The sequence below is a fragment of the Musa acuminata genome, chromosome BXJ2-7, assembly GCF_036884655.1.
Source record: "Musa acuminata AAA Group cultivar baxijiao chromosome BXJ2-7, Cavendish_Baxijiao_AAA, whole genome shotgun sequence".
In the NCBI taxonomy this organism is placed as follows: Eukaryota; Viridiplantae; Streptophyta; class Magnoliopsida; order Zingiberales; family Musaceae; genus Musa; species Musa acuminata.
This window is the reverse complement of record NC_088344.1, coordinates 35,245,233-35,268,278: the sequence shown is the minus strand read 5'-3', so window position 1 is coordinate 35,268,278 and position 23,046 is coordinate 35,245,233. Positions and strand designations below refer to the sequence as shown.

At 36.6% G+C, this 23,046-nt stretch overlaps 2 protein-coding genes across 4 annotated transcripts; one reads left to right on the top strand and one right to left on the bottom strand.

Moving 5' to 3' along the window:
- The first annotated feature begins 1,170 nt into the window (after positions 1-1,170).
- On the top strand, positions 1,171-7,246 carry LOC103992648 (leucine--tRNA ligase, cytoplasmic). 2 transcript variants are annotated; one of them, XM_009412442.3, is made up of 3 exons: positions 1,171-1,285; positions 2,399-5,747; positions 6,884-7,246. In XM_009412442.3, the coding sequence occupies exon 2, from the start codon at positions 2,403-2,405 to the stop codon at positions 5,703-5,705; it is 3,303 nt and encodes a 1,100-aa protein (XP_009410717.2). In that variant the 5' UTR covers positions 1,171-1,285; positions 2,399-2,402; the 3' UTR covers positions 5,706-5,747; positions 6,884-7,246. The 2 variants fall into 2 exon arrangements, with proteins under 2 accessions (XP_009410717.2, XP_064974566.1); XM_065118494.1 differs by lacking the exon at positions 1,171-1,285 and adding an exon at positions 1,422-1,459.
- A 2,342-nt stretch (positions 7,247-9,588) lies between these two features.
- Positions 9,589-19,362, bottom strand: LOC103992647 (inorganic pyrophosphatase TTM1). 2 transcript variants are annotated; one of them, XM_009412441.3, is made up of 12 exons: positions 19,176-19,362; positions 18,256-18,617; positions 16,537-16,651; positions 16,213-16,408; positions 15,858-15,971; positions 15,549-15,722; positions 13,044-13,238; positions 11,648-11,770; positions 11,422-11,543; positions 10,802-10,919; positions 10,378-10,641; positions 9,589-9,982 (listed from the first exon to the last, which is right to left on the bottom strand). In XM_009412441.3, the coding sequence occupies exons 2-12, from the start codon at positions 18,590-18,592 to the stop codon at positions 9,773-9,775; spliced, it is 1,968 nt and encodes a 655-aa protein (XP_009410716.2). In that variant the 5' UTR covers positions 18,593-18,617; positions 19,176-19,362; the 3' UTR covers positions 9,589-9,772. The 2 variants fall into 2 exon arrangements, with proteins under 2 accessions (XP_009410716.2, XP_064974565.1); XM_065118493.1 differs by lacking the exons at positions 9,589-9,982; positions 10,802-10,919 and having other exon boundaries at positions 10,455-10,641.
- Positions 19,363-23,046: the final 3,684 nt, after the last annotated feature.

Here is a 23,046-nt window from a genome sequence, read left to right as displayed (position 1 = left end):
AATTAATGAATCTTATGAATGAGATCCAATAAGAGTCAATAAGATTCAATAATCCAAGAGGCTTGAGTATTAGATGGAGATCCAAAAAGCAGAATCCATTAGAGTTATGTTAACACAAGACCTTTATAAATAAGAGGGAACCAAATGATCATAGACTAGACCTTTTTTGGCTGCTACCTCCTATACTCCTCTCTCCCTTTTTTTCTTAGCTGATAACCTCAATTAGAGGGCGTATGTATAATAAGAAGAGTCAACCCTTTTTTTGATCATATAGTATACGTGGAAAGGAGGATTGTGTAGTAATTTGAGGAGTAACTTCACGGTGCCTACCGTGTGGATCGCACAATTGACCTCATTCATTTTCTCTCACAGATATTTTATAATTTCTGTTATGCATATAATCCTATCAATTTACAACGAAGAACAAATGATCTATTATAAATAATTAAAAAAAGTTTTTTCCATTAAAATCATTCTAAACCCATAACATTCTTTTTATTTATCGATAATCCTTGTCAAAATTCAACCAAAATTTTAATATATCTTATTCAATTAAATAGATGACTACGTAATCTAATAATAAATCATTATATATATTGTTAATATCTTGTGAGTTTTTACTACGATTCATTGTTAACTCGTTCGATTCTGTCTCATCGACGAGAGAACATCATCTACAGCAACAAGAAGGTCGTAAAATAATCTAAATTATACATCATCTATCATGTCCATCTATTACGTCCCGATCCGATAAAGAAGAATGATATTTTAACCATTGTGAGATTAGATGTTTCTCTTTCTACTTTATTATGGTTGGGAAATGAAGTCAATTTAGCTTATTTTCATACCTTATTTTCATTCCACGGCAGCGACTCGATGTCACGATCAAATCTGACCTCATCAGATAACATTATTGGTTACTGTCTTGTCGAAGAGAACAGATTTAAGATTCAATTGCGGGCTTTCAGTTTGGATTTAAGATTTAAGATTCGGTTTGGATTTAAGATTTAAGATTTAAGATTCGGTTTGGATCGACCGAAAGCCCCAGATCGACCCGGTCTGAGACTTGATATTAAACGGTTCGGTTCGGTTCGATAAGCCGAGTCAAGCTCCGGTCCAACCGCTCTCCGTTCGCTGGGCCGGAAACGCTCGTCATATCCCCTCCGCAAACCCTAAGTCAAAACGCCACCCCACTCGTCTCTCTCCTGGCGCCGTCTCACCTCCGCTGGGGAATCCTCCGGAGACCCGTCGCTTTGCTCAGATTCTCGAATCGGATTCATTCTCGGTGCGAAAATTGTTCTCCTCTCTGTCTTTGGATTCTCTTCGCGTTAGTCGGTTGCCTCGCGTAGCATAAATGAGATGTTTTTTTGACTTTGATTTATGCTGTGATGTTAGATCTTCCTGCTTATTTTGTCGTTCTGCTCTTCTTCTAGCTGTTGGTGGTGAGAAGGGAAAGCAAGTACGTGCTGTTGTGCAATCGGTTGCAATATATGTGATGATATTATGTACTTTTATGACTACGGTGTTGTTTGTGTGGAAAACCTGTCTGAGTTCGTGTTGGTTTTAAGTGTTGTTTCCAATTGTGGATTGGATCGACTCATACGCATATTTGGTGAGCAAACACAGTTTCCGGATCATTCTTGGTTTGTGTTGCCGTTTTGCTTATAAATGAGATAGAATAGCACTGCGGCCTAACAGCCAAATGAAACTAGCAATAATTGAGTGGACGAATTTTTATTGACCATCCATTTCTTTGAGGTTGGTTTCATCCAATTTACTTTGTTGATGTTATTGCTGCCATTTCCTGAACTCTGATTTTGCAACCCGGTGATTAGAACTTATATTCTTTAAGATGATGAGAAACAACCCAAACTTATCGTTTGCTTGTACTTGTTATCCGTCTGTGGAGATATTGCAATTGAGCATTGCTTGATGAAACAAAAGTTGTCTGAAGAAAAATCTTTTCTTCACTATAGTTTAGATCTTTTTTGTTTGTTGGAGATCAGAAGTAGACCCTAACAATAGCTTTTTTTTTTTTTGCACTGTTATTGGAGTTGTAGTTATTATGATCTTGTGTCTTTAATAGGTTAGGTTTCTTAAACAAAGCGGTTCACTTTCATTCTGTTACCTTTCCTCTTGTAACTGAGCTGCTTATTGGAGTTTTAAATTGGATGTTCTTGGTAGAAACTAGAAAGTGTGAACAAAGTTGGAAGAGATTTATATAGCCTTAGTCGTCTTGATCTTTCACATTTTGTGGTTTTTTTCTCTGTGGCGCTTTGTTTCTTGTTTCTCTCAGAAAGGTCCTGTGTTTTACATTGAGTTGAGAAAGACCTTTAGAGTGATAATTATTATGTATCTCCACATGCTAATTTGTCTAAACTCACACCATTGTATTTAGAGAAATGACTTCGAATGCTGAGGAAGGTAGGAGCTATGCCAGGAGAGACCAACTGCTTAAGATACAGTCAGAGGTCCAAAAAAGATGGGAAGCCCACAAGATTTTTGAGGCTGATGCTGGAAGTAAGCCTCCCAAGAAGGGTGAGAAGTTCTTTGGGAACTTCCCATACCCTTACATGAATGGCCTGCTGCATCTGGGACATGCCTTTACTGTTTCCAAGCTTGAATTTGGTGCTGCTTACCACAGGCTACGTGGTTGTAATGTACTCTTGCCTTTTGCTTTCCATTGCACTGGAATGCCTATCAAGGCATCTGCTGACAAGCTTGCACGAGAGGTTGAATTATATGGGAATCCTCCTGTGTTTCCTTCTGTAGAGGAGGATTCTAAAACGGAAGGTCCTGATGAGAACAAATCTGAAGAGGGTAACGTGGTTGCCCCTGATAAATTCAAAAGCAAGAGGTCTAAGGCTGCTGCAAAATCTGGTGGATACAAGTCTCAGTGGGATATTATGAGGAGTTTTGGTCTTTCAGATGATGAGATTGCTAAATTCCAAGATCCATGTCACTGGCTAAGCTATTTTCCACCTCTAGCAAAAGAAGATCTTAAGGATTTTGGATTGGGCTGTGATTGGAGGCGTTCTTTCATAACTACAGACATGAACCCATTTTATGATTCCTTTGTTAGATGGCAGATGAAGAAGCTAAAAGACATGGGAAAGATTGTGAAGGATATGAGATACACAATATACTCTCCATTGGATGGCCAACCATGTGCAGATCATGACCGAGCTTCGGGTGAGGGTGTTCAACCGCAGGATTATGTTCTGATCAAGATGGAAGTACTCCCTCCTTTCAGAACAAAGTTGAAAGTTTTGGAAGGTAGAAGAGTATACTTAGCAGCTGCAACATTAAGACCTGAGACGATGTATGGGCAAACAAATGCATGGGTACTGCCAGATGGTGAGTATGGTGCCTTTGAGATCAATGAAACCGATGTTTTTATTGTAACATACCGAGCTGCTTTGAACCTTGCATATCAGAATCTGTCACGGATTCCGGAGAAGCCAACTTGTCTGCTCGAGCTGTCTGGTCATGATCTTATTGGTTTACCCTTGAGGTCTCCTCTCGCCTTTAATGAAGTCATTTACTCACTTCCGATGCTTACAATTTTGACAGATAAGGGTACGGGCATTGTCACCAGTGTGCCCAGTGATTCACCGGATGATTACATGGCATTGAATGATTTGAAACTGAAACCTGCTCTGAGATCAAAGTTTGGAGTCAAAGATGAGTGGGTTCTTCCATTTGAGGTTATACCAATCATTAATATTCCAGAATTTGGAGACAAATCTGCAGAGAAGGTGTGTGTTGATCTTAAGATCAAGAGTCAGAACGACAAAGAGAAGCTTGCAGAGGCAAAAAAGCTAACCTACTTGAAAGGATTTACTGATGGTACAATGCTGGTAGGGGATTTTAAAGGAGTGAAAGTTCAGGAAGCAAAGCCATTGATAAGGAACAAACTTTTAGAAACAGGAGATGGAGTGATGTACAGCGAGCCCGAAAAGAAAGTTATGTCTAGGTCGGGTGATGAGTGTGTTGTGGCTCTAACGGATCAGTGGTACATTACTTATGGTGAGGCTGAGTGGAAGAAGGAGGCAGAGGATTGTTTAGCCCACATGAATCTCTACTGTAAAGAAACAAGAAATGGTTTTGAGCATACACTAAGCTGGCTGAATCAGTGGGCATGTTCACGGTCTTTTGGACTTGGTACCCGTCTTCCCTGGGACGAGCAATTCCTAGTTGAATCACTTTCTGATTCAACTCTCTACATGGCCTTCTATACCATTGCTCATCTTTTGCAAGGTCCTGATATGTATGGCTCTGATCATTCTTCTGTGAAGCCTGAGCAAATGACTGATGATGTCTGGGATTATGTCTTTTGTGGTGGTCCGCTTCCAAAAACTGACATCCCTGTGTCTCTTCTTAACAAGATGAAGCTAGAATTTGAGTATTGGTACCCATTTGATTTACGTGTATCTGGTAAAGATCTTATACAAAACCACCTCACTTTTTGCATTTATAACCATACAGCACTTTTGCCGGAACATCATTGGCCTCGTGGTTTCCGGTGCAATGGTCACCTTATGCTGAATTCTGAGAAGATGTCAAAATCAACTGGAAATTTCAGGACCCTTCGTCAGGCCATAGAGGAATTCTCCTCTGATGCCACTAGATTTTCCCTTGCAGATGCTGGTGATGGAATGGATGATGCAAATTTTGTTTTTGAAACAGCGAATGCTGCAATTTTGAGGCTCACTAAGGAAATTGCCTGGATGGAAGAAGTGTTGGCTGCTGAGTCAACTTTGCGAGTTGAACCCCCTACTACTTATGCTGATTTTGTATTTGCCAATGAAATAAATATTGCAGTCAAGTCAACTGAACAACACTACAATGATTTCATGTTCAGGGATGCTTTGAAGTCAGGTTTTTACGACCTTCAGGCTGCCAGAGATGAATACAGGTTCTCTTGTGGAGCAGGAGGTATGAACCATGACCTGTTATGGCGGTTCATGGATGTTCAGACTAGGCTCATTACTCCAATTTGTCCACACTATTCTGAGCATGTTTGGACGAATATTCTGAAAAAGGATGGCTTTGTAGTAAATGCTGGTTGGCCCCTGTATGATGCTCCTGATCTTACCCTTAAGATTGCTAACAAGTATTTGCAGGATTCAATAGTGTTAATGAGGAAGTTGCTCCAGAAGCAAGCATCCGGTCCTAAGAAGGCTAAAAAAGGGATTGCAGTTCCTATAGCAGAAGAAAACAAATTGACAATAGGCCTTATATATGTAAACGAGCAATTTGATGGTTGGAAAGAAGAATGCTTGAGGATACTTCAAAGCAAGTTTGATGGAGATCGACGTGCATTTGCACCTGATCAGGAAATACTGGAAGCATTAAAACAGAGTGCTGTTGGACAGGCTGCAAACTTTAAGCAGATCCAGAAACTCTGCATGCCTTTTCTAAAGTTCAAGAAGGATGAAGCATTGTCTGTTGGTCCACAGGCCCTGGAATTGAAACTGCCTTTTGGTGAAATACAGGTTCTTCAGGAGAATTCTGACTTGATAAAGAGGCAACTGGGTCTTGAACAGGTTGAAATCCTGTCTGCATCAGACGAGGTTGCACGAAGCAAAGCAGGTCCACATGTATCATTGCTGACTCAGAATCCCCCTTCACCTGGCAACCCTATTGCCATATATATGAGCAAGTTGGAGTATTCTACGGCGGAACTTCACATTGTCTCCTAAAGAAGCATTCCGGGAAATTTTTGCTACGAAAGACTGCTAGAGGTTTGCATATCATTTCTGTATTTGTTTTCCAGATTGAAATTCATGGCTTTTATAGTCTGGAGCTTTCATGTTATGACTACTGATATTGTTTGTTTTCTCATATTAATAACATGGTTGCTGAATTTTTATGTGTATCTTTTATTGTAAAAGTACATTATAGATGCTGTCTTATGGTATGAATATCATCTACATTTCAGCAACACTTGTTATGATTACTTAACCACAAATGTGGAAGCATATGCCCAATTACGCTCTGCTGTTTCTGATTTGTACAAGCTAAATATACTGCATATTTGGATTATATTTCGTAACTTTTTCTTATTCCTGTTATTGTTTACTGTTACATTTATAGAAATGCTACATTGGTATTTCTAATCAGTATCCATCTCTTATCGAGTATCACTTCAGTAGGTTCTTAAATGATTATAAACATTTTGTCATACTTGATAAAACTCTGAATATGGCCAAAGCTTAATTGAACCTCTTTTAATTCTAGATGCTTTTTGCTTTTAGATGATAGGCTATTGTGTGAATGTCTCATTATGAATGACTACTTTATGGCCGGTACCTGTACCATTCATTACAATTACTTTCTAGAACATTATTAATGACACTTGATTTTGAAGTACACCATTCTCAAAATATTACCTAGATTCAAGCCAACTTTAGCAGACACTGTGACTAAAAATATAAAATGTTAGTTTCACGATTTTGGAAATATTTGTACTCGGATAAATTAGTCATACTAAGAGGTATAAACTTCCAAAATTAGTTTTTCGATTTTGGAAATAACACGAGCTGCCAACCAAAATTAGTCATATTAAGTGCTATCTTGTTTACATTTCTATGCATATAATCAAATTGTACCGCACTAACATTTTGAACAGACTTAAAAACATCAGCTCTAATGAACCTTAGGCGCTAGGAAACTCTGCTGGTATCATTAATAGAGTAGTTCCTCCAGTCCTTGATTCACTCTACTCAATCACTGTATGATGATGCATTGTGCCAATAAAGAATGCAAAAGAAAGCTATTATGGTGATGCATCTCTACCTGCATCTAGTTCTAAAGATTGTAATTTAACTTCCTGAATTGTAGTCCTATGTTAATTCTCTGCTTATGTCTTTTTTATCAGTGCATGAAAAAGAATTTTCATCAATCCAGAATTGGATGGATTGTTGGTAATACCTGCGTGAAATTTGGTTCCTGCATGCTGGCTTCACCTATTTATCCCTACACCCGACCAGCCATATCCATGTTCTCTGGATCTATTAAAATGCACAATGGATTTGTTTTGATCTTTGCAACTATGGAGCTTTGGGGTATGTTTTTGTGTTGGCAGCGTAAGTATTGGTTAAAGATTGGCTCTTGTAAATTAGAGCTTACTGCAGTGGGTGTGTATTTAGGGCTAACAATTAAGCTTTTATAAGTTCGGAGTTTTTTTTTTTAAATATAATTGTGTTATGGATCCAAATAAAATCCTTTTTGTGTTATTATCCGATTTATGAGTTGTAAAGTTTCTTGCATTCAAATGCTTGTGATGCAGAACATAACCTATGTTTTTACGCGGTAACCGACTGATATTATCATTATTATGTGATCCGATGATTATGTTAGCCTTCACTACAAAAATCGGAACGTTTTTTAGGGAGATTAACTCTCTCTCCTTACTAAATCCATTATATATGGCATACATTTTAAAAAGAAAGAAGTCTGTATATGTAATGGATTTTTTTTAGAGTGATAAATGTGTATCATTATATATGTATGAATGTTCCATCGAGTTTGGAACTCTGAACAGATTCTTGGTGATAAGCTGGAGAAAGATGACGATGACATCAAGTTATCATGCCCCCTTATGACTTGGGCGACACAGGTGTGTTATGATGGTTGGTACAATGGGTCGCGATCCCGTTAAGGGTGGTCTAATCCCAACAATTCGTGATCAGTTTGGATTAGAGGAGGTTGCAACTTTCCTGTATGAAATCGGAATCGTTAATAATCATCGATCAATCATACGACGATATCCTTTATTAGAAAGATTTTTAATATTTTTTTCTCAAACAACGCTCTAATTTAAAAAGTATTTAAATTCTCTTAAAAAATTATTTATACTTTGGTGCCCATTATAATATATTTTACTTGTTATATTGTTTCAATCATCATGAGAAAAATCTAATTAAAAATATTATAAATAAATCAAATAAAATTAAAACACACTAAACAAATATTTGATATTAAGATTTAAATAGATATTTATAATAATTTAAAAATAATATTTAATGTTTGAGTCACATATATTGAATTACAACTAATATGTCAATAAAAGTATAAATAATATGTATACGTTACCCTCACTTCATAATTTGTGATGTCTATGATTTACGAATATGATAAATTACATGTTTATGTTTTCGATTTTTAAGATTGAAATATTTTTTAAAAAATATTATTATATAAAAATATAATGATTATGATAAAAAAATATCTTATATACATGCATATATGATGATGTGCGATGTAGAAATGCACATGCATAGATATATTATTATGTGAAATGCATGTATATTTTACTATGATGTAAGAGTACACATTGTATTCTATGTGGAGAGCATATACATATTATGACATGTAATATAAGAGTGCACATATATATTATGACATGTAATGTAATAGTGCATCTATATTTCATAACGTGAAGTATAAGTGTGCATATATGACACGTTATGATGTACAATATGAAATTATTTATTATGACGTAAGATATGAGAATGCACATATATATGAGAGTACATATATATGCTATGATATAAGATGTAAAAATTCATAAATTTGTTATATTTTCTACATGTATATATAAATATTTTAAATTATTTTAATATTAAATTATACACTTATTTTACATATATATTGTGTTATAGAATTACACTTACTAAAGTTATAAAATAAAGTGTTGATTATTAATTATTTTATAATAATAATTTTAAAATATAATATACATGACATAATGCATGCTCAAATGAATAAAATCATAAATGCTAATACTTACTAAGTAATTATTCAATATAAACCATATTTTATAGGTATAGATATTAATACCTCATTCAAGTGATTTGATAAAAAATTAAACACAAAAGCCCATGGCAATATAGATATAAACAATGACATAACATTAGGTGTGCATGTTATGTTTATATTTTTCTTTTGGTTAAATGATACAAATATGTATATGTATCAAAAACACTACATACAAAAAAAAAAAAAAAACATAATCATTTTATTTAATAATTAAAATATATTAATTTTAAGATTATCTATTTTTTATTATATTTAATAATATCAACAAAAAATATAACATCCTTTGTCATGATTGAAACTAAAGACTAAGACTGTGTTACACAACATCACTAGACTTGCAGGAAACAAGAAATCTGTAAACATTATGGTCCGATGTGAGATCCCAATACAACCGATGAAGAATCATAGGTTGTGAAAAATCATTCAATCCATAGAAGCTGATTACCAGTGCATTTATTAAAAATTTAACAGCAGTAAGCTCCATTCTCAGCTCAGGAAACTACTACGGTGCTCAAGAATATGCTCAGGAAACTAATATGGTGCTCAAGAATATGCATGGAAGAGAAAAGGAACAGTAGTCAGCATAGGATCCTTTATCAAATGTATAGCAGTAATTGTCCCTGCAGACTTTCTTAACCATCAGTCATATATATATATATATATATATATATATATATATATATATATATATATATATATATATATATATATATATATATATATATGTGAGTGAGAGAGGAAAATATACTTCTACATCCGAAATGTACAAATTGTAGTTGAAGCTCTTCATAAAAGAAAATTAACTCCTACAAAATTTTATCATCTGTTTGTTCACTCTGGACCTTCAAGCTGAGATATTATACCTTATAAAAGTAATGAATTAAGACTTCAATGGGAAATTCTCAAGAGTATCTGGTGAGACTGAAGTGGTGCTTGAGGCTCCAATTTAATTCCTGTTCAGATTTTTGAACAGGAAAATGCCAATGCCACCGATTGCCAGTATGAGAACGGGAGTCCCAATCTTCATATCAAGCAATCTATTTCCATTATCAGTTCTGCCTTGCAGGGTTAGTACAGCCAAACGGTCATGAACTAAGTTAGAGAGGTTATCCAACTGATGCATAATTTGACGTTGTCCTCGGGTGATGAGCATTAGCTGCAAATGGCAAGAAATGACAACATCAGGTCAAATATTGATAGCATATCCAATCAACAAACAAAAATTTTAACACAGCATGATTACTTCAAGTCTCTACCCCATAAATTCGGTTACTATTATGGTTACTGTAATTCTGCAACCATATGCCCCATTGCAAACACAGGATTGGTGAATGTGTAGGATTCAGTTGTTCTCTTCAAGACAAAGCAATTCCATTTTATCTAAGGGTGTCCAAAATGGGTTAACAAACACCATCAAATGTCAAGATTTGGGTAATCTTGGAATTAAGTACAATACTTGTAACATAGCCTAAAAGAGGATTATTATCAAATACCAGAATGCGGCTACGGCAATTCATTTCTGAAGCAAAAACTGATCAAACTTGTCCTTACCTCCTCCATGAGGGGAGAATCCTTATTCAGTTGGGTGTAAGATGATGAGTTGGGCAAAAGGGTACCATTGCCCAGGTTAGACACAAACACCGATGTTGGGCCAGAGCCATTACAAGCTTCAGTTTGGAGGGCCAGGTTCTGTTGGCTCATGGAATTACTTTGTGAACTAACTATTGTATTAAAATCTTCAATTTGTGAGCTCAAATCATCCATCCTTTCATTTAAAGTTGATAACTGCTCTGAGAGTTGGTTAACGGCAGCATCCTGCATAGGATTGATTGGTAAAAATACAAGAAGCATAATACATCATTAAATAATTTGCAGTATTAAGTATAAACCGTTGCAAAATAATCCAAATTTAACTTGTATCAGTAAAGTTGGAATTTTGAATCTCTCCTAGATGCCTGATCAAGGACAAGCGGACCTGGTTGATTGCAGGTGAATCTGGAGTTTGTCTATCAAACCTTCTACTGTTGACTGCAAGTCTAGTGAGTTTGGCAATATTCTTGTCCCTTTGCGTTGAAAAGGAGTGGGACATTCCACTGAAAACATCACAAATGTTAAAATAATGACAAGCATTACAACTACGAGAATTTAGACACAATCATAGAAACCATCATGACTAGTGGCACCAGATACGGAAGAAATATCTAACGGAATTTTAATTTGGTCAGATCTCTTCTGCAGCATCATTCTATCAAGATGTTTCTTGTACTATGTCCACAATGACCAGACCATACAATAATTTTGGCAAGACTAAATGCATGATTAATCCCAGACATTGTAAGAGATATTAATATACAGGGCCAGATGAGACTATTACCAACATGCACTTAAGTATTCAAAGTCCATGTTATTAGATCATAGGTCTAGACTATATCAAGAAATATTTGATCTGGAAGTTACTTAAGTATAATTCTACAGAACAAATGAATTCAGAATTATTTTCAAGTGTACATCTGAAGTAAGGTAGTGCTTTGATCAAGTTACTTGTATTCGAAGCTAGGTAATGCTTTAATCAAGTTAACTAAAATTGAAATGAACCTTTTAAGATGTTTAGTTCTCATAGCAACCCTATCAGCAGATGCCCGCGAAAGTGCTTCTCTTGGACTGGAAACCAGATCATCATCTATACTGAGCTTTGTCCTCAAATCATCTGGCAATGCCTGCACATTAAGAAAAAACCAATATGTGCATAACTAGAATTAAAAAAAAACTAAAATATCATTGAAACTTAATCCAGAATGAACTTTACTGAAAGAAATAATACCATGACTTCATTCACAAGCTTTTCTAATTGAATCTGCTCTATGTAAGTACGTGGAATGTAAGCGCCTTCCAAACCCAGTTGCTCTGCTACTTGCGCAACTAACAGACGCTCTTTTCCTTGCACCTTCACATAAATATAACAAAGTTTTAATTGAAAGAATAACTAGTTTATGACAAACAAAATGGATGTTAAGCTAAAAAATATTAGTCGATAGGTAATGTAATTGGGCCAAAATGCTAGTAGAAAGGCTATGTAAATTAGAAAATATAAATGATATTAATAACAACATATAAACAAGGTAAGTCTTCTTTTCTTCAGAAAGATCAACCTGACCATGAAAAATGGTCATGAAAAACATAAGACATGCTCTGCAATACTTCGGATTGGTGGATCATGAAAAATGGCTAAAATTCATATGAAGCACCAAATTCTTGCATGAGACATCACAGGGTATAGAATTCCTTTGCTATAATGCAACAGAAAATATAAGACATGCTCTGCAATTCTCTATAAATATTATATGTAAAATACTTTTAAAAAGCAATCAAGTTATAACAAAAGACCGAGCAACAATTTCTCCAAGAACTGGAGCTTAACCCACAAAACAATTATACAATGAATGTCATAAATGAAAAGAAGTTCAATTTAAACATAAACTACATTTTTTAAAATAAATATTGCAAGACTTATACTATTGCAGGATACTGCTTTAAATGTCACATATATTTAAAAAGGTTTCCTTCAAATGATGAAATATCTCACTAATTTCCTTCACATGATCAAAAAATTTTAGGCATCCACAGGTAATATTTCAAGCTGTCTTAATTTCTTCTCAAGCTGACTAGGATATATTTGTCCACTTCATCATCTAGAACAAAGGATTACAATAATTTATTATTTTACTTATAAAAATGATTGGATATGTTCTTAAAGACATGATGTGACACTTGGCTGATTATGGCATCTGCCAAAAGTTCCATGAAATTACAAGAGTCCATTATTTTCACCAAGTCCAATTAACAGAGATTTGTTTTCATCAAATATTGCTGAAATTTGCATTAATACTTAGATTAATATAGGCTCGTTCTATAATGATGTCATCACTTAATATTGAAACTGAAGAATACATTACAGTTTGACACACAGAGGTTCCTACTATAAGATCACATCAAGAAATTATTGAATAGCGAATTAGTAAAAGTTACATCATGGTCAGTAAACTAAACTACAGAATGGTAGATTTGGTAAATACCAATTACTAGAACATATTAATGCATCTTCCATTTATATCATAGTCAATGCATCTTATATACACAAAAACAAGTTATGCATGAGCATGATTTTAAGTGGCTCAAAAAATATAGCATAATTCACAATAAATGCAAGATCTAGTTACCTGTATGTAAGTACGTTTAAGTTGTTCTAACCAATCAATTTTCACGATCACCCTGTCGTCAGAGAACACATGGCTGCTTCTTTTCAGAATGGCTGCAATGGTATAGCCTAGTGCCATTAACCCACCAAGAAGTCGCACACTTACTTCAAAAGTGATTCTTGGTGATATAATGAAGGGACTGTCCGTTACCCATTCCTGAAAAAGGTCCAAGAATCAAATTAATTAACTGATTTTATCAGAATGGATACAGTGAAAAGGTCTAGTGATCAATCAAAACACATACAAATAACAGGCATGTGAAATGTATAGATTTCCTAAAATGTGACACTGCTATATACAAAGTCATTCATCAAGGCCAGAATCCAGATGATATCCCATCGGGCATCAGCACATGGGAATGCCGAATACATGTTGATTGAATAAAAAAGCAATAAGTAATTATTTCTAGATAACATGAATTTACATGATTCACGGTGGCTTCTCCTAGAAATTAGGAGCTGCTATTAATAAAACTTCAAAAAGAACCAAACACACTGAACAAAAAGGTGTAATATGAAGTATAAGGCATGACAAAGGGGATCAAGATAATCTTAATGTCTTGCAGTAACCTTTACGGAGTGTTACCCTTCAAATATCAAGAGATGAGATAAGCATGATCAACAAGAATACAAACCTGAAAGCTGCCATTTTTAAGAATATTGGCTCAAAAGGCATGTATGGCATACTAAACCTGCTGGATTGCAGGTGGTATCACCGAACCTTGGGGCAATCAGCATATTTTCTCACCATCTTAAACCATGTGTGTTATCTAGAGTCATCAGCAGATCTTTCTCAATGCACATCAGTAGGGCAGGCTTATCAAACAATTTTTATGTCAAAACAAACAAAATAATAAATAGTTACTCAGATTATAAAGAACACTGATATGGATTGTCACAACTCACAAGAGTATTTCAAACTAAATGCTTATTAGTTCAATCAATTAAGAGGAGAAAATCTTGGGAACAGGGATCTGGAACATATGTGGTCTGTGCAGTTTGTCAAACTTGAAAAACAAAATTGATCTAAACTGGACTGAAGGATGGCCTTTGGTGCAGTTATAAGCATGATAGCCAGCAACACCAACAATGTTACTCTGAAGAAAATTATGGAATTTATATGATTTAAATTCAACCTAGATGAAAGAATTACAAAAATTATTCACCCAATAATTAACATAGCTCATGTGCCCCTAGGAAATTAGAGTAAATGATAATTCAACTTCATTCTTGTGCATTAAAATTCCACCACAATCCTCAAGATACAATCTTTCCAGCTATGTGGAGGACAAAACAGGTTGACTGTGAGCAGCTCACAGAAGATGCCAATCTTACAGGATCATAAACTGATTGATAAATTTGTCATCTCATCAATGGGATACATATTTTGGTGAAAGTTTCGATCAATTTACAATATTTTTCAAAAGAAAAAATTGTTACAGCACAAAATTACATTACATGCCTACAGTACATCAGATAAAACTCATGCAAAAATACAAGTGAGTTTTGTTGGTTGCATATCAGATTGAACTACAGTCAATAACTAATTTTCAAGACCAACGGCACATACTAGTATCAGGCTTCAAATGCTGCCAAGCATTTGTGGACTCTATATTTCAAAATCAAGCATACAATCTCTTCCCACATTAGTTGCAAGTGTTTATTTTCGTGCGAAGAAATGATAGAAATCCACATCTTATATAATGTAATATGCTGCAATTGCAGCCTACAACTAGAACAGTCAGTCCTCTAAAACAGGAGGGAAATTGCATCCTATGAAAAGTAACTAGAGATGCACACACTCAATTCTGTTGAAATATAATTTTAATTTGTAGTAAATCACAAAAGTAACCACAAGATTTCCATGATATATGTGTATCTCAAGTGCATGCATAAAGTATTATTCATATGAGATTCCCATAATTGCAGCATTACACCGTTAGTTGTTATCCGTAGGAGACCAAGAACCCAACCATGAATGCACCAAGTTTTACATGAAGCTGAGAGCCCATATATGACCTCATGGATGATCACAGAGATGTAATTTTCATGGTTACCTAATTAATTAAAATAGAGGTTAGAAAGGAAAAGTGGAAGAGTGTGATCCATGTGATCCATTCACTTCTTGATGAAGCTATTGCACCTATCTCCAAGCTGAACTCCATTTGGTGAAGCAGGACCAAGTTTATCTAACAACTATTGCAACTACAACTTGAGACCATCTTAGGGTCGACAGTTCTAGAAGCTTACAAAGTTGAACAAAAGAGACACAAACAGCTCGAATATCTAGGTTAGTCAGAATTAGTAAAAATGCACAAAAAATTCAAGTCCACCTAAAAAACACAGAATTTTGATATCCATGATCAAAAGCAAATTTAAATTTATAGATATTCTAAAACAATGACATTATTTCAGGTCTCAAATTTAAACTCAGCATAGGAAATAATATATCAATTAAACAACAAACCTCAAACATAAGATTGTACTTCCCATCCCTGTTTCTCATTCTGAGATAAGATTGGCATGCTTCAGGATCTTCGCCTGGTGGCAATAGATACATGTCGTATGTTTCCTCTGTACCTTCATTGTGTTCTTTGGAAAGCACAGCCTTGATCTGGTCCACCGAAACAGTCCTTGATGACTACAATAATAGAAACCAGAAAGCACTTAGTGCTACAAGAAAAAATAAAAAGATACATCAGTATAAAGCACAGTTTATTAATTCATTTGTGACATTAGCAACCAAATTTGCAACAAAACAAAAATAAAAAATAACCTTTAAAATATAAGTTGGGTTCTGGAAGCCTGTGAAAGGATTGAACTTGTTGGAGATTTTTATATGCGCTGTTCGCAAGTCTGGCTCAATGAATGCCTTGTACATTGGATAAACCTGCATAAATTATAAAGTAATCAAGATACTACATATGGGTAACTTCAATACTTAATTAAAGATAGAACAGAAACAATAAAGATTTAGCAATAAACTAGGAATTACATTGAAATTAATGCTCCAAGAATAAGGGATTCAAGAACATGCAATTCTATCAGTGTCATAGCTACTTCGTTCCAGCAGAAGCATCAGCTATAATTTAAATTTTATATTAATGAAAACAAAAATGAAGATAAATAACCGTTTCTGAAATTTGATGAATTATTTCTTCGGGTTCTTGTCCAGCACGCTGTATGTCCCTCAGAACCCTTTTAACAAGATCAAAATGTACACCACCAGTCACAGAAACACGCAGATCAAGCAAAGGGCGCAACTTCTCACTCAGAGCATAGATGCCTTCGAGAATGACAATTCGAGAGCTAGGGACATCAACGGTCCTGTCAGGAAGACAATCAAAGGCCACATACATTTATCCCAAGAAGAGATATCTGACAGCCCGGATGTACTAAAAGATTCACTATGATGATTTAATAAAAAGGAGCAACTGACTGTCTAAAAAGGTTACCTGTATCCAATGCGACTGCTCAACTTGAAATCATACATTGGCACCTGAACAGATTTCCCCTCTTTTAGTCCATGAATGTTTTCCAGTAAAGTGTCATAATCTGTGAGCCGCGGGTCTGCTCAAAAATTACATGTATTAGAATTTTTTATTACTTAAATATAAATTATTTGATAAACCTAACAGGTGCAAAATGAATATCAATTTTAAGGATATTTTAAATGTCTTCACATACGGTTAACGTCAGGTTATTAAACAAATAAATAATGCATAAAAGTCTCCCATGAACTGATAAAACAAGAAGAATAAATCACTAATTAATTAACACACAAGAAATTATGTACAAAACTGAATGAGTGTTCAGTTAAAAAAAACTCAATAAACTAGCCATAAGTACCGAATTCAGATGATAGCATGTAATATTCAAGGTCTACAGGCAACAGATGGGGCATTCGTAATGTACAACTCCCATCTTGTATGCAATATATCAATAAGTAAATAGATTTGACATCAGAAACCAAAATAAAACCACATTTAAACAGCAGATATTATCCCCATAACCTGTGTGCAAGTTCCAATTTCCACCACCTTAGTTGTCCATCGACATCATGTCCAATTAGACAAAATTAGAATTCAAATTCATTTTTTTTACAAGTTCTTGATAATATAAACTTCAACAGACTACTTCAGAACTTCTTAAGCAACCAGATTTTGCCAAATGTTACCAGTTAAAGACTATACAGCTTTCAACCTCTTAAAGATCAAGATACATAAAAAGATGAACATCAGCAAGCATTTTGTTGCTTAAGCATTCAGTGCAAGGAACACTTAACTGAATAGAAGTGAAAAACTTTTTTTTTTAAATCTGTTCCTACCCTCAAAAGTACATAGGTTGCACCATTTTTCGTATTGTTAAAAAAAAAACACCTATGCTTGTTAACTCCTTTTAAATATCCTGCCTAGCTCGAGCATCAAAGGAAACTGAGACTGCACTCTCAAGTCTATTGCGTTCCTTGCATTTAATTACCATGGTGTACTGAACTCTTTTTCTCAATGTCCAATAAACTAAGAAGGAGCTGCACAACTTCCTCCTAAATGAGCAACACTTTTTCCCATACTTACAAAGATGTTTTAACCCCTACAACTACATTACTTTTGTAATATGTGTCTGCCAAAAGAAGCATCAGAGTCAAACTGCCACTGAGTAGAACTCACTAATGTCCACATCTAGTCCCTAATAAAAACATAATAAACATGATATGACAGTTAAATTCCCTATTCAAAAGGTACAGCATATTAGAGAAGTTCTAAAGCGATCAACATGGAATATATGCTTTACTTAAAGAATAGCCACAAAAATTTAGGTCAAAGCATCAGAATAGAACATCTTATATAATCATGATTTACAATAATTTTAAAGTAAAAGACAGCAAATTATGAAACTTCCATTCTTCTAATCAAGCCTGTGCCTAGAAAATAGCTACATGAGTGTCTAATTTGCAAAATTGGATCAAAAATCAATAAGAATGCATCAGTAAATAATCGACGACAATCAATCAAATTTCCATGTTTAAAGAATTAAGCAATAGATATCCAAAAATAAGGCGGTCAATATCATCAAGAGAATTCAATATGTTCAACTGGTATATAGGAAAAAAAAATGTAATATAGCAAATGCAAAATGATCCAAAGAAATAAGATTTCTTAGAGAGCAGGAGTCACCATCAAAATTTCCATCAATGATACGACTTGAGTCATTGTAGTTGTCCATGGATATGATAGCAATGTTTGGCATGAAATTGAGAACCTTCTCTGTGAAAACAGTCTTTCCAGCCCCAGAAGGGCCAGCTATGCCCACAAAAATGATTCCATCATTTTTCTGGGCCAACAACTGGCACGCACGAATTACAATATAGAAACCTTTTTCGAAAGATAATGGCTCTTGAATCGGAACGATTTCATAGCGACCAGAGTCCTTTCTCTTTACCAACTGAACTTGGTCCCGTAAGAGACCTTGCCTTCTGCGAGGTGAATCAATGGAAGCATCGCCATCAGCCATTTACAGAAACAAATGTGGAATATTTCTGCAATGAAAATAAACCAAGCATCAACATAAGTAAAATGTAATGAAACAGCCGTATGGAAAACTAATTATAGAATATGAACAGCATTCCATAACCCACCACTACTATATACCAATCTCAGTAAAAGCCATTAATAGATGGCAATCTGATCGTATAAAGGCCACGGTTGATTCCACACATGAATGAAATATTACCCAAAAAAAAACATTTCTCTGTCTATGCAATTATCTATTCGAAATACAAGAACTACAAACCGTTAAAAGGGGAAAATAGACATAGAAATATACACACACATCGCCCATCAAATCCATAAGACCGAGGGGCGCACAGACAAATAAAAGGTTTGAGCACGCGAGAATCCACCGAATAGAACGAACACGTCTCTCGAATCAGAGACCGCCGCCAATGATTATCGCACGGAAATCATATAAGCGATAAAACCAACAAAAGACCTTCGTAACCTAATTTAACGGACGATTCGACTGCTGCGAAAATTCTCCCCCATTGTCCAAAAAAATCAGGAACAGATAATTGATCAAACACGAGTAATCATCTTACAGCCGCTGATATGAGGATCGCCACCGGAACCCGGAGAAGTTACTCTACACCGTTCCCTAGAAGCGGCGCAAGCGACGAGGCGAAGGCGGTGGGCAGGATATTTTAGGGGCGGGCGTAGGCGGAGGCGGCGGTCGGGTGGGATCGGCACAGCCGTAGAGAGCGGGGGGATCGCGAGGAGATTCCGAACCCTCTCAATCGCTGGCGTTACGAACCCATGGTGGCCCTTTAAAGTGCCCTTCTTGGTCAAAAAGTTAGTTTTCGTACCCACCCACTTACCCGCTTAATGGGGTATGCGTAACGATTGCATAGCAAGATGGGACCCCGCTTTGTAGACGTAGAAGCACGGACGGTGGGTCCGATTCTTCAAATACTCCGAACTAACGGGATAAGTGATCAAAATATACACTGGTGCATTTATTGTCCCAATCTCCATACCAAGAAGTTTCGCGCCCCACGTGGCGCTAGCATCGAGCTGGATTGTGGGACCCTTAAGTTGGATTTGTGAGAGCCGAGAAAGTTCGTGGGAGGAATCATTGGTGGGTAAGGTGGCTCGAGAATAGGAGTTGGGTCGGATCAAACCGGAAAGACGCGGTCCGGTTTGGACTCGCACAAAGGTGACTAACTCCCAAAATATCTTTCGTCCAAAAAACGTAATGCCAATTATAATATGAAATTGACCTCCTTTCATTTTGTTCCTCGGACTGCACGCGATACACGCCAGCCGAGAAGTCAAGTCAACCTGACCATCGTCTATCATTAAAGCCGCAGCTTATCGATGTTGATTTGACTGGAAATTTCAACCATATTAGGTGGGGCTTTGTCATAATTATCATATCACATGGAAGACGATATATCAACATCAACCGACTACCATGGTAGACATACTGTCATTTCTCAATTATCCATGTTTATATCATATTTTAAGTTATCTTAGGCATAGGAAGAACTTCACGAGAAGTGTCTTCGATGTAATTTTATATAGTTCTTTTTGGGGTCTATTAGTCTAACATCACTTGATTCAAAAGCAAACACATAGTAATATATGACGATATGATCGATAGGTCAATCACCCAAGGCCAAGATGATTATGTATGTTCAACAAATAGCAATCGAATTGAGAGACATATTGTCACCATGTTATCACGAACGTTCGTCGTGCACCCGTAACAACTTCGTTCAATGAATCGTTCGTCGCTATCATTTACATGTACAGTTAATTGACAGCCTGTTTTGCCTTGGTTTTGAGTCATTTTGCTTGTAAAAATATAAGTTCGAATAAGTTGTAGCGTTACAAAACGACTGCTCACCGAACCGAGCAAAACAATCCCAAAACAGCTCCGTTTTCGTGTGTCGCGGGCTGATTTCTGGAATCTGCCTCCGCTCACCAAAACGTCAGTCATCTCAGTCCCTTGGAACCCCTCGGGTGGCACAGGGCTGGATGGGGCTTCGGTATAGTACTGAACGTTGAACACTCATTCGCAAGTTCGTACGTTGCATTGACGGGAACTTGTTGTCGCGCCCGGGACTCGGTGAGCAGTTGTTTGTGGGCTTGCAGCTGTTTGTTCAACCTTCTAAAGCCCTTGTTTTTCCCCTCTCCCTCTTTTCTCTTGTGTGCGCAAGGTGCTCGATGAATTGTTTGTAAAGCTTCCCCTCTTTTCAAGAGACGTCGGGACTTGTCCGTCGCTCGTTCTTTCGAACTAATCAACTTTCTCTTTTACAGGTCCTTCGGGACCTGCGAGAGGTTGCAAGTGAGCTGATCTTTGCGGAGCAATATCATAAGGGCGAAGCGTGATTTAGGCAACGTAAGCTAAGTTCGCGTCTTGGCCGCAAGGGTACCTCACGCCTTAGGCAATTCCAACTAAGGTCATGATAATATGATGATATATGATTGGCCCGTTAACCTTTCGAATCTTGTGATTAATGCATAAGACTTAAAGAATACGTTGACAATTTAGGTTGGACCAATTATTGTGAGCAACGGATGCGATGAACACATCGTCATGATTAAACTAAAAAATATGGTATGTTTCCTTCTAACTACTAACAATCCTAAACATAATGATTTCTGGGATCACATATATAAAATGGGCCTAAAATGATGTCAATAGTATAGATCAATAATGATTTATTGAGCAGGATCCTTTTTTATTACTTTAGACATCTCAATCGACGATCATAGGATATTTTTCTATATCGGGCCGATTAGATGAACATCTTTCATTATGATTTGATGGTAACATGACAAGCGAGTTGGTCAACGTTCAACAGTATTTTGATTGAGGTCAAACACTCCTTTATTCAACTTTGATACCAAAGTCAAATTATATGTTTCAATTTGATCGTGGAAGGTGAGGAACGGTTCTTAGAAGATGAACCGAACCGGACAATTACGCCGGTTCATAGAAGAACTGGTTCGGCTCACCAAAAGCAACGATTGCATGAAGTGTGATTCTTCTGAATTAATGCATAATTATTTTAATGTTATCTTTATTTAAGAGAAAAACTATCTAATTGTGCACGAGAGGAGTGGAAAGGACGGCTGTGCCCTCCCGCTGAGAGAGGCTCCTGGAACCCTGTGGCAGAGGCCTTCGCCGGTTTCTACTCTCTCCGCCTCCGTTTCCTGTTCCTCAATGTGTCCACAGCCTAATCTTCACGCTCTCGACGTCTTCCTCGGCTTCGAAAACCACATATTTTCTCTTTCCCAGGCTCATCTCCTCCTACTCCGCTGCCAATCTTCTCGCCAACGCCCGTTGCATGCCCGAAGGCTGGAGCAAGAACGTACCTCTAGTTCGGGACCTCCTCCAATCTGTGCCTGCCCTCCCTGGCTGGATCTGCAAAAACGCGATTTTTTTTCTAGAAAAGAAAAGTGAGTACTCCTCTGTTCTGCGAGCTTGCGAGCTAGACGGGTAATTTGGGTTAGGATGGGTGAAATCATGCTTTTTATATATGCGCGCCGAATTGCACTTCGATTTGTATGTTTGGATTTCTTGGGTGAAGTTTCACGAGGACGGTGTTTGATGGAATGCCGGTGAGAGATGAGGTTGGTGAATTTGCAGGCCCAGGAGCAGAGGAAGGGCGGGGACAACGATGAGGACTTGCGGGGGGTCAGGAAAGCGCCCAGTTTGGCTTGGGCTGACTTGGGCAATGGATTTCGTCCGTTCCCAGTGGGGGATATGAGTGTGTCGAACGTACATATTGGCACCTGAGATCTAGAAATGTGGATTTACTTTTAGGATCTGATGGTAGGAGAGAAACAAGGCTGAGATGAATTCTTGGTTCCCAGCTTCTTCAAATGGTGTCTCTGGAGAATGTGATTGAAAAATATTCTTAGACCATCTTTTGCTGAAAATTTTAGACGCATGCATGTCGAGCTTGATTTGGATAGTCAACAGAGGCATTATACTACGTGGAGATGTCCACATGGAGCCAAATTAATACATTTGTTAGTATTATTCATCTGCATACTGATGACTGATGCATCGTCTACTGTGTTCTTCAGGAGTCGTGTGTTGCAGATTCACAAGCAGTGCAAGGAAAATGACTACTGCCTCATTGTGATTGAGTAGATTGATCTTCTTTTTTTAGAGAAAGCAGCTGGGCACTGTTTAGTGGCTGATCTGAGAGTCTTTATGGTGGGGATACAACAATAGTTACTCCCTCATACACTGATTCTAGTGCTGTAAAAAAGAAAAAGCAAATGGACAATGTTTGTAGGACCTATGGTGACCATGCCCTATTTTAGAAAAGATGATGACAATATTCCATGAACTTAAGGAATTATGATCTGTATGTGGATCTAGATGCCCAATTGATACTGCTATGACCAATGTTTGCACCCCAGACTTGGGAAGTAGCAAACAAGAAGATGATA

Bases quoted from the DNA above. Each gene is read 5' to 3' on its own strand.
- LOC103992648 (XM_009412442.3), top strand. From the start codon at position 2,403: ATGACTTCGAATGCTGAGGAAGGTAGGAGCTATGCCAGGAGAGACCAA.
- LOC103992647 (XM_009412441.3), bottom strand. From the start codon at position 18,592: ATGGCTGATGGCGATGCTTCCATTGATTCACCTCGCAGAAGGCAAGGT. The intron at 16,652-18,255 runs GTGACTCCTGCT...ATTTTTGAGCAG, and splicing joins CATTGATGGAAATTTTGATG to ACCCGCGGCTCACAGATTAT. The intron at 11,544-11,647 runs GTATTATTTCTT...CTTAATGTGCAG, and splicing joins AGCTTGTGAATGAAGTCATG to GCATTGCCAGATGATTTGAG.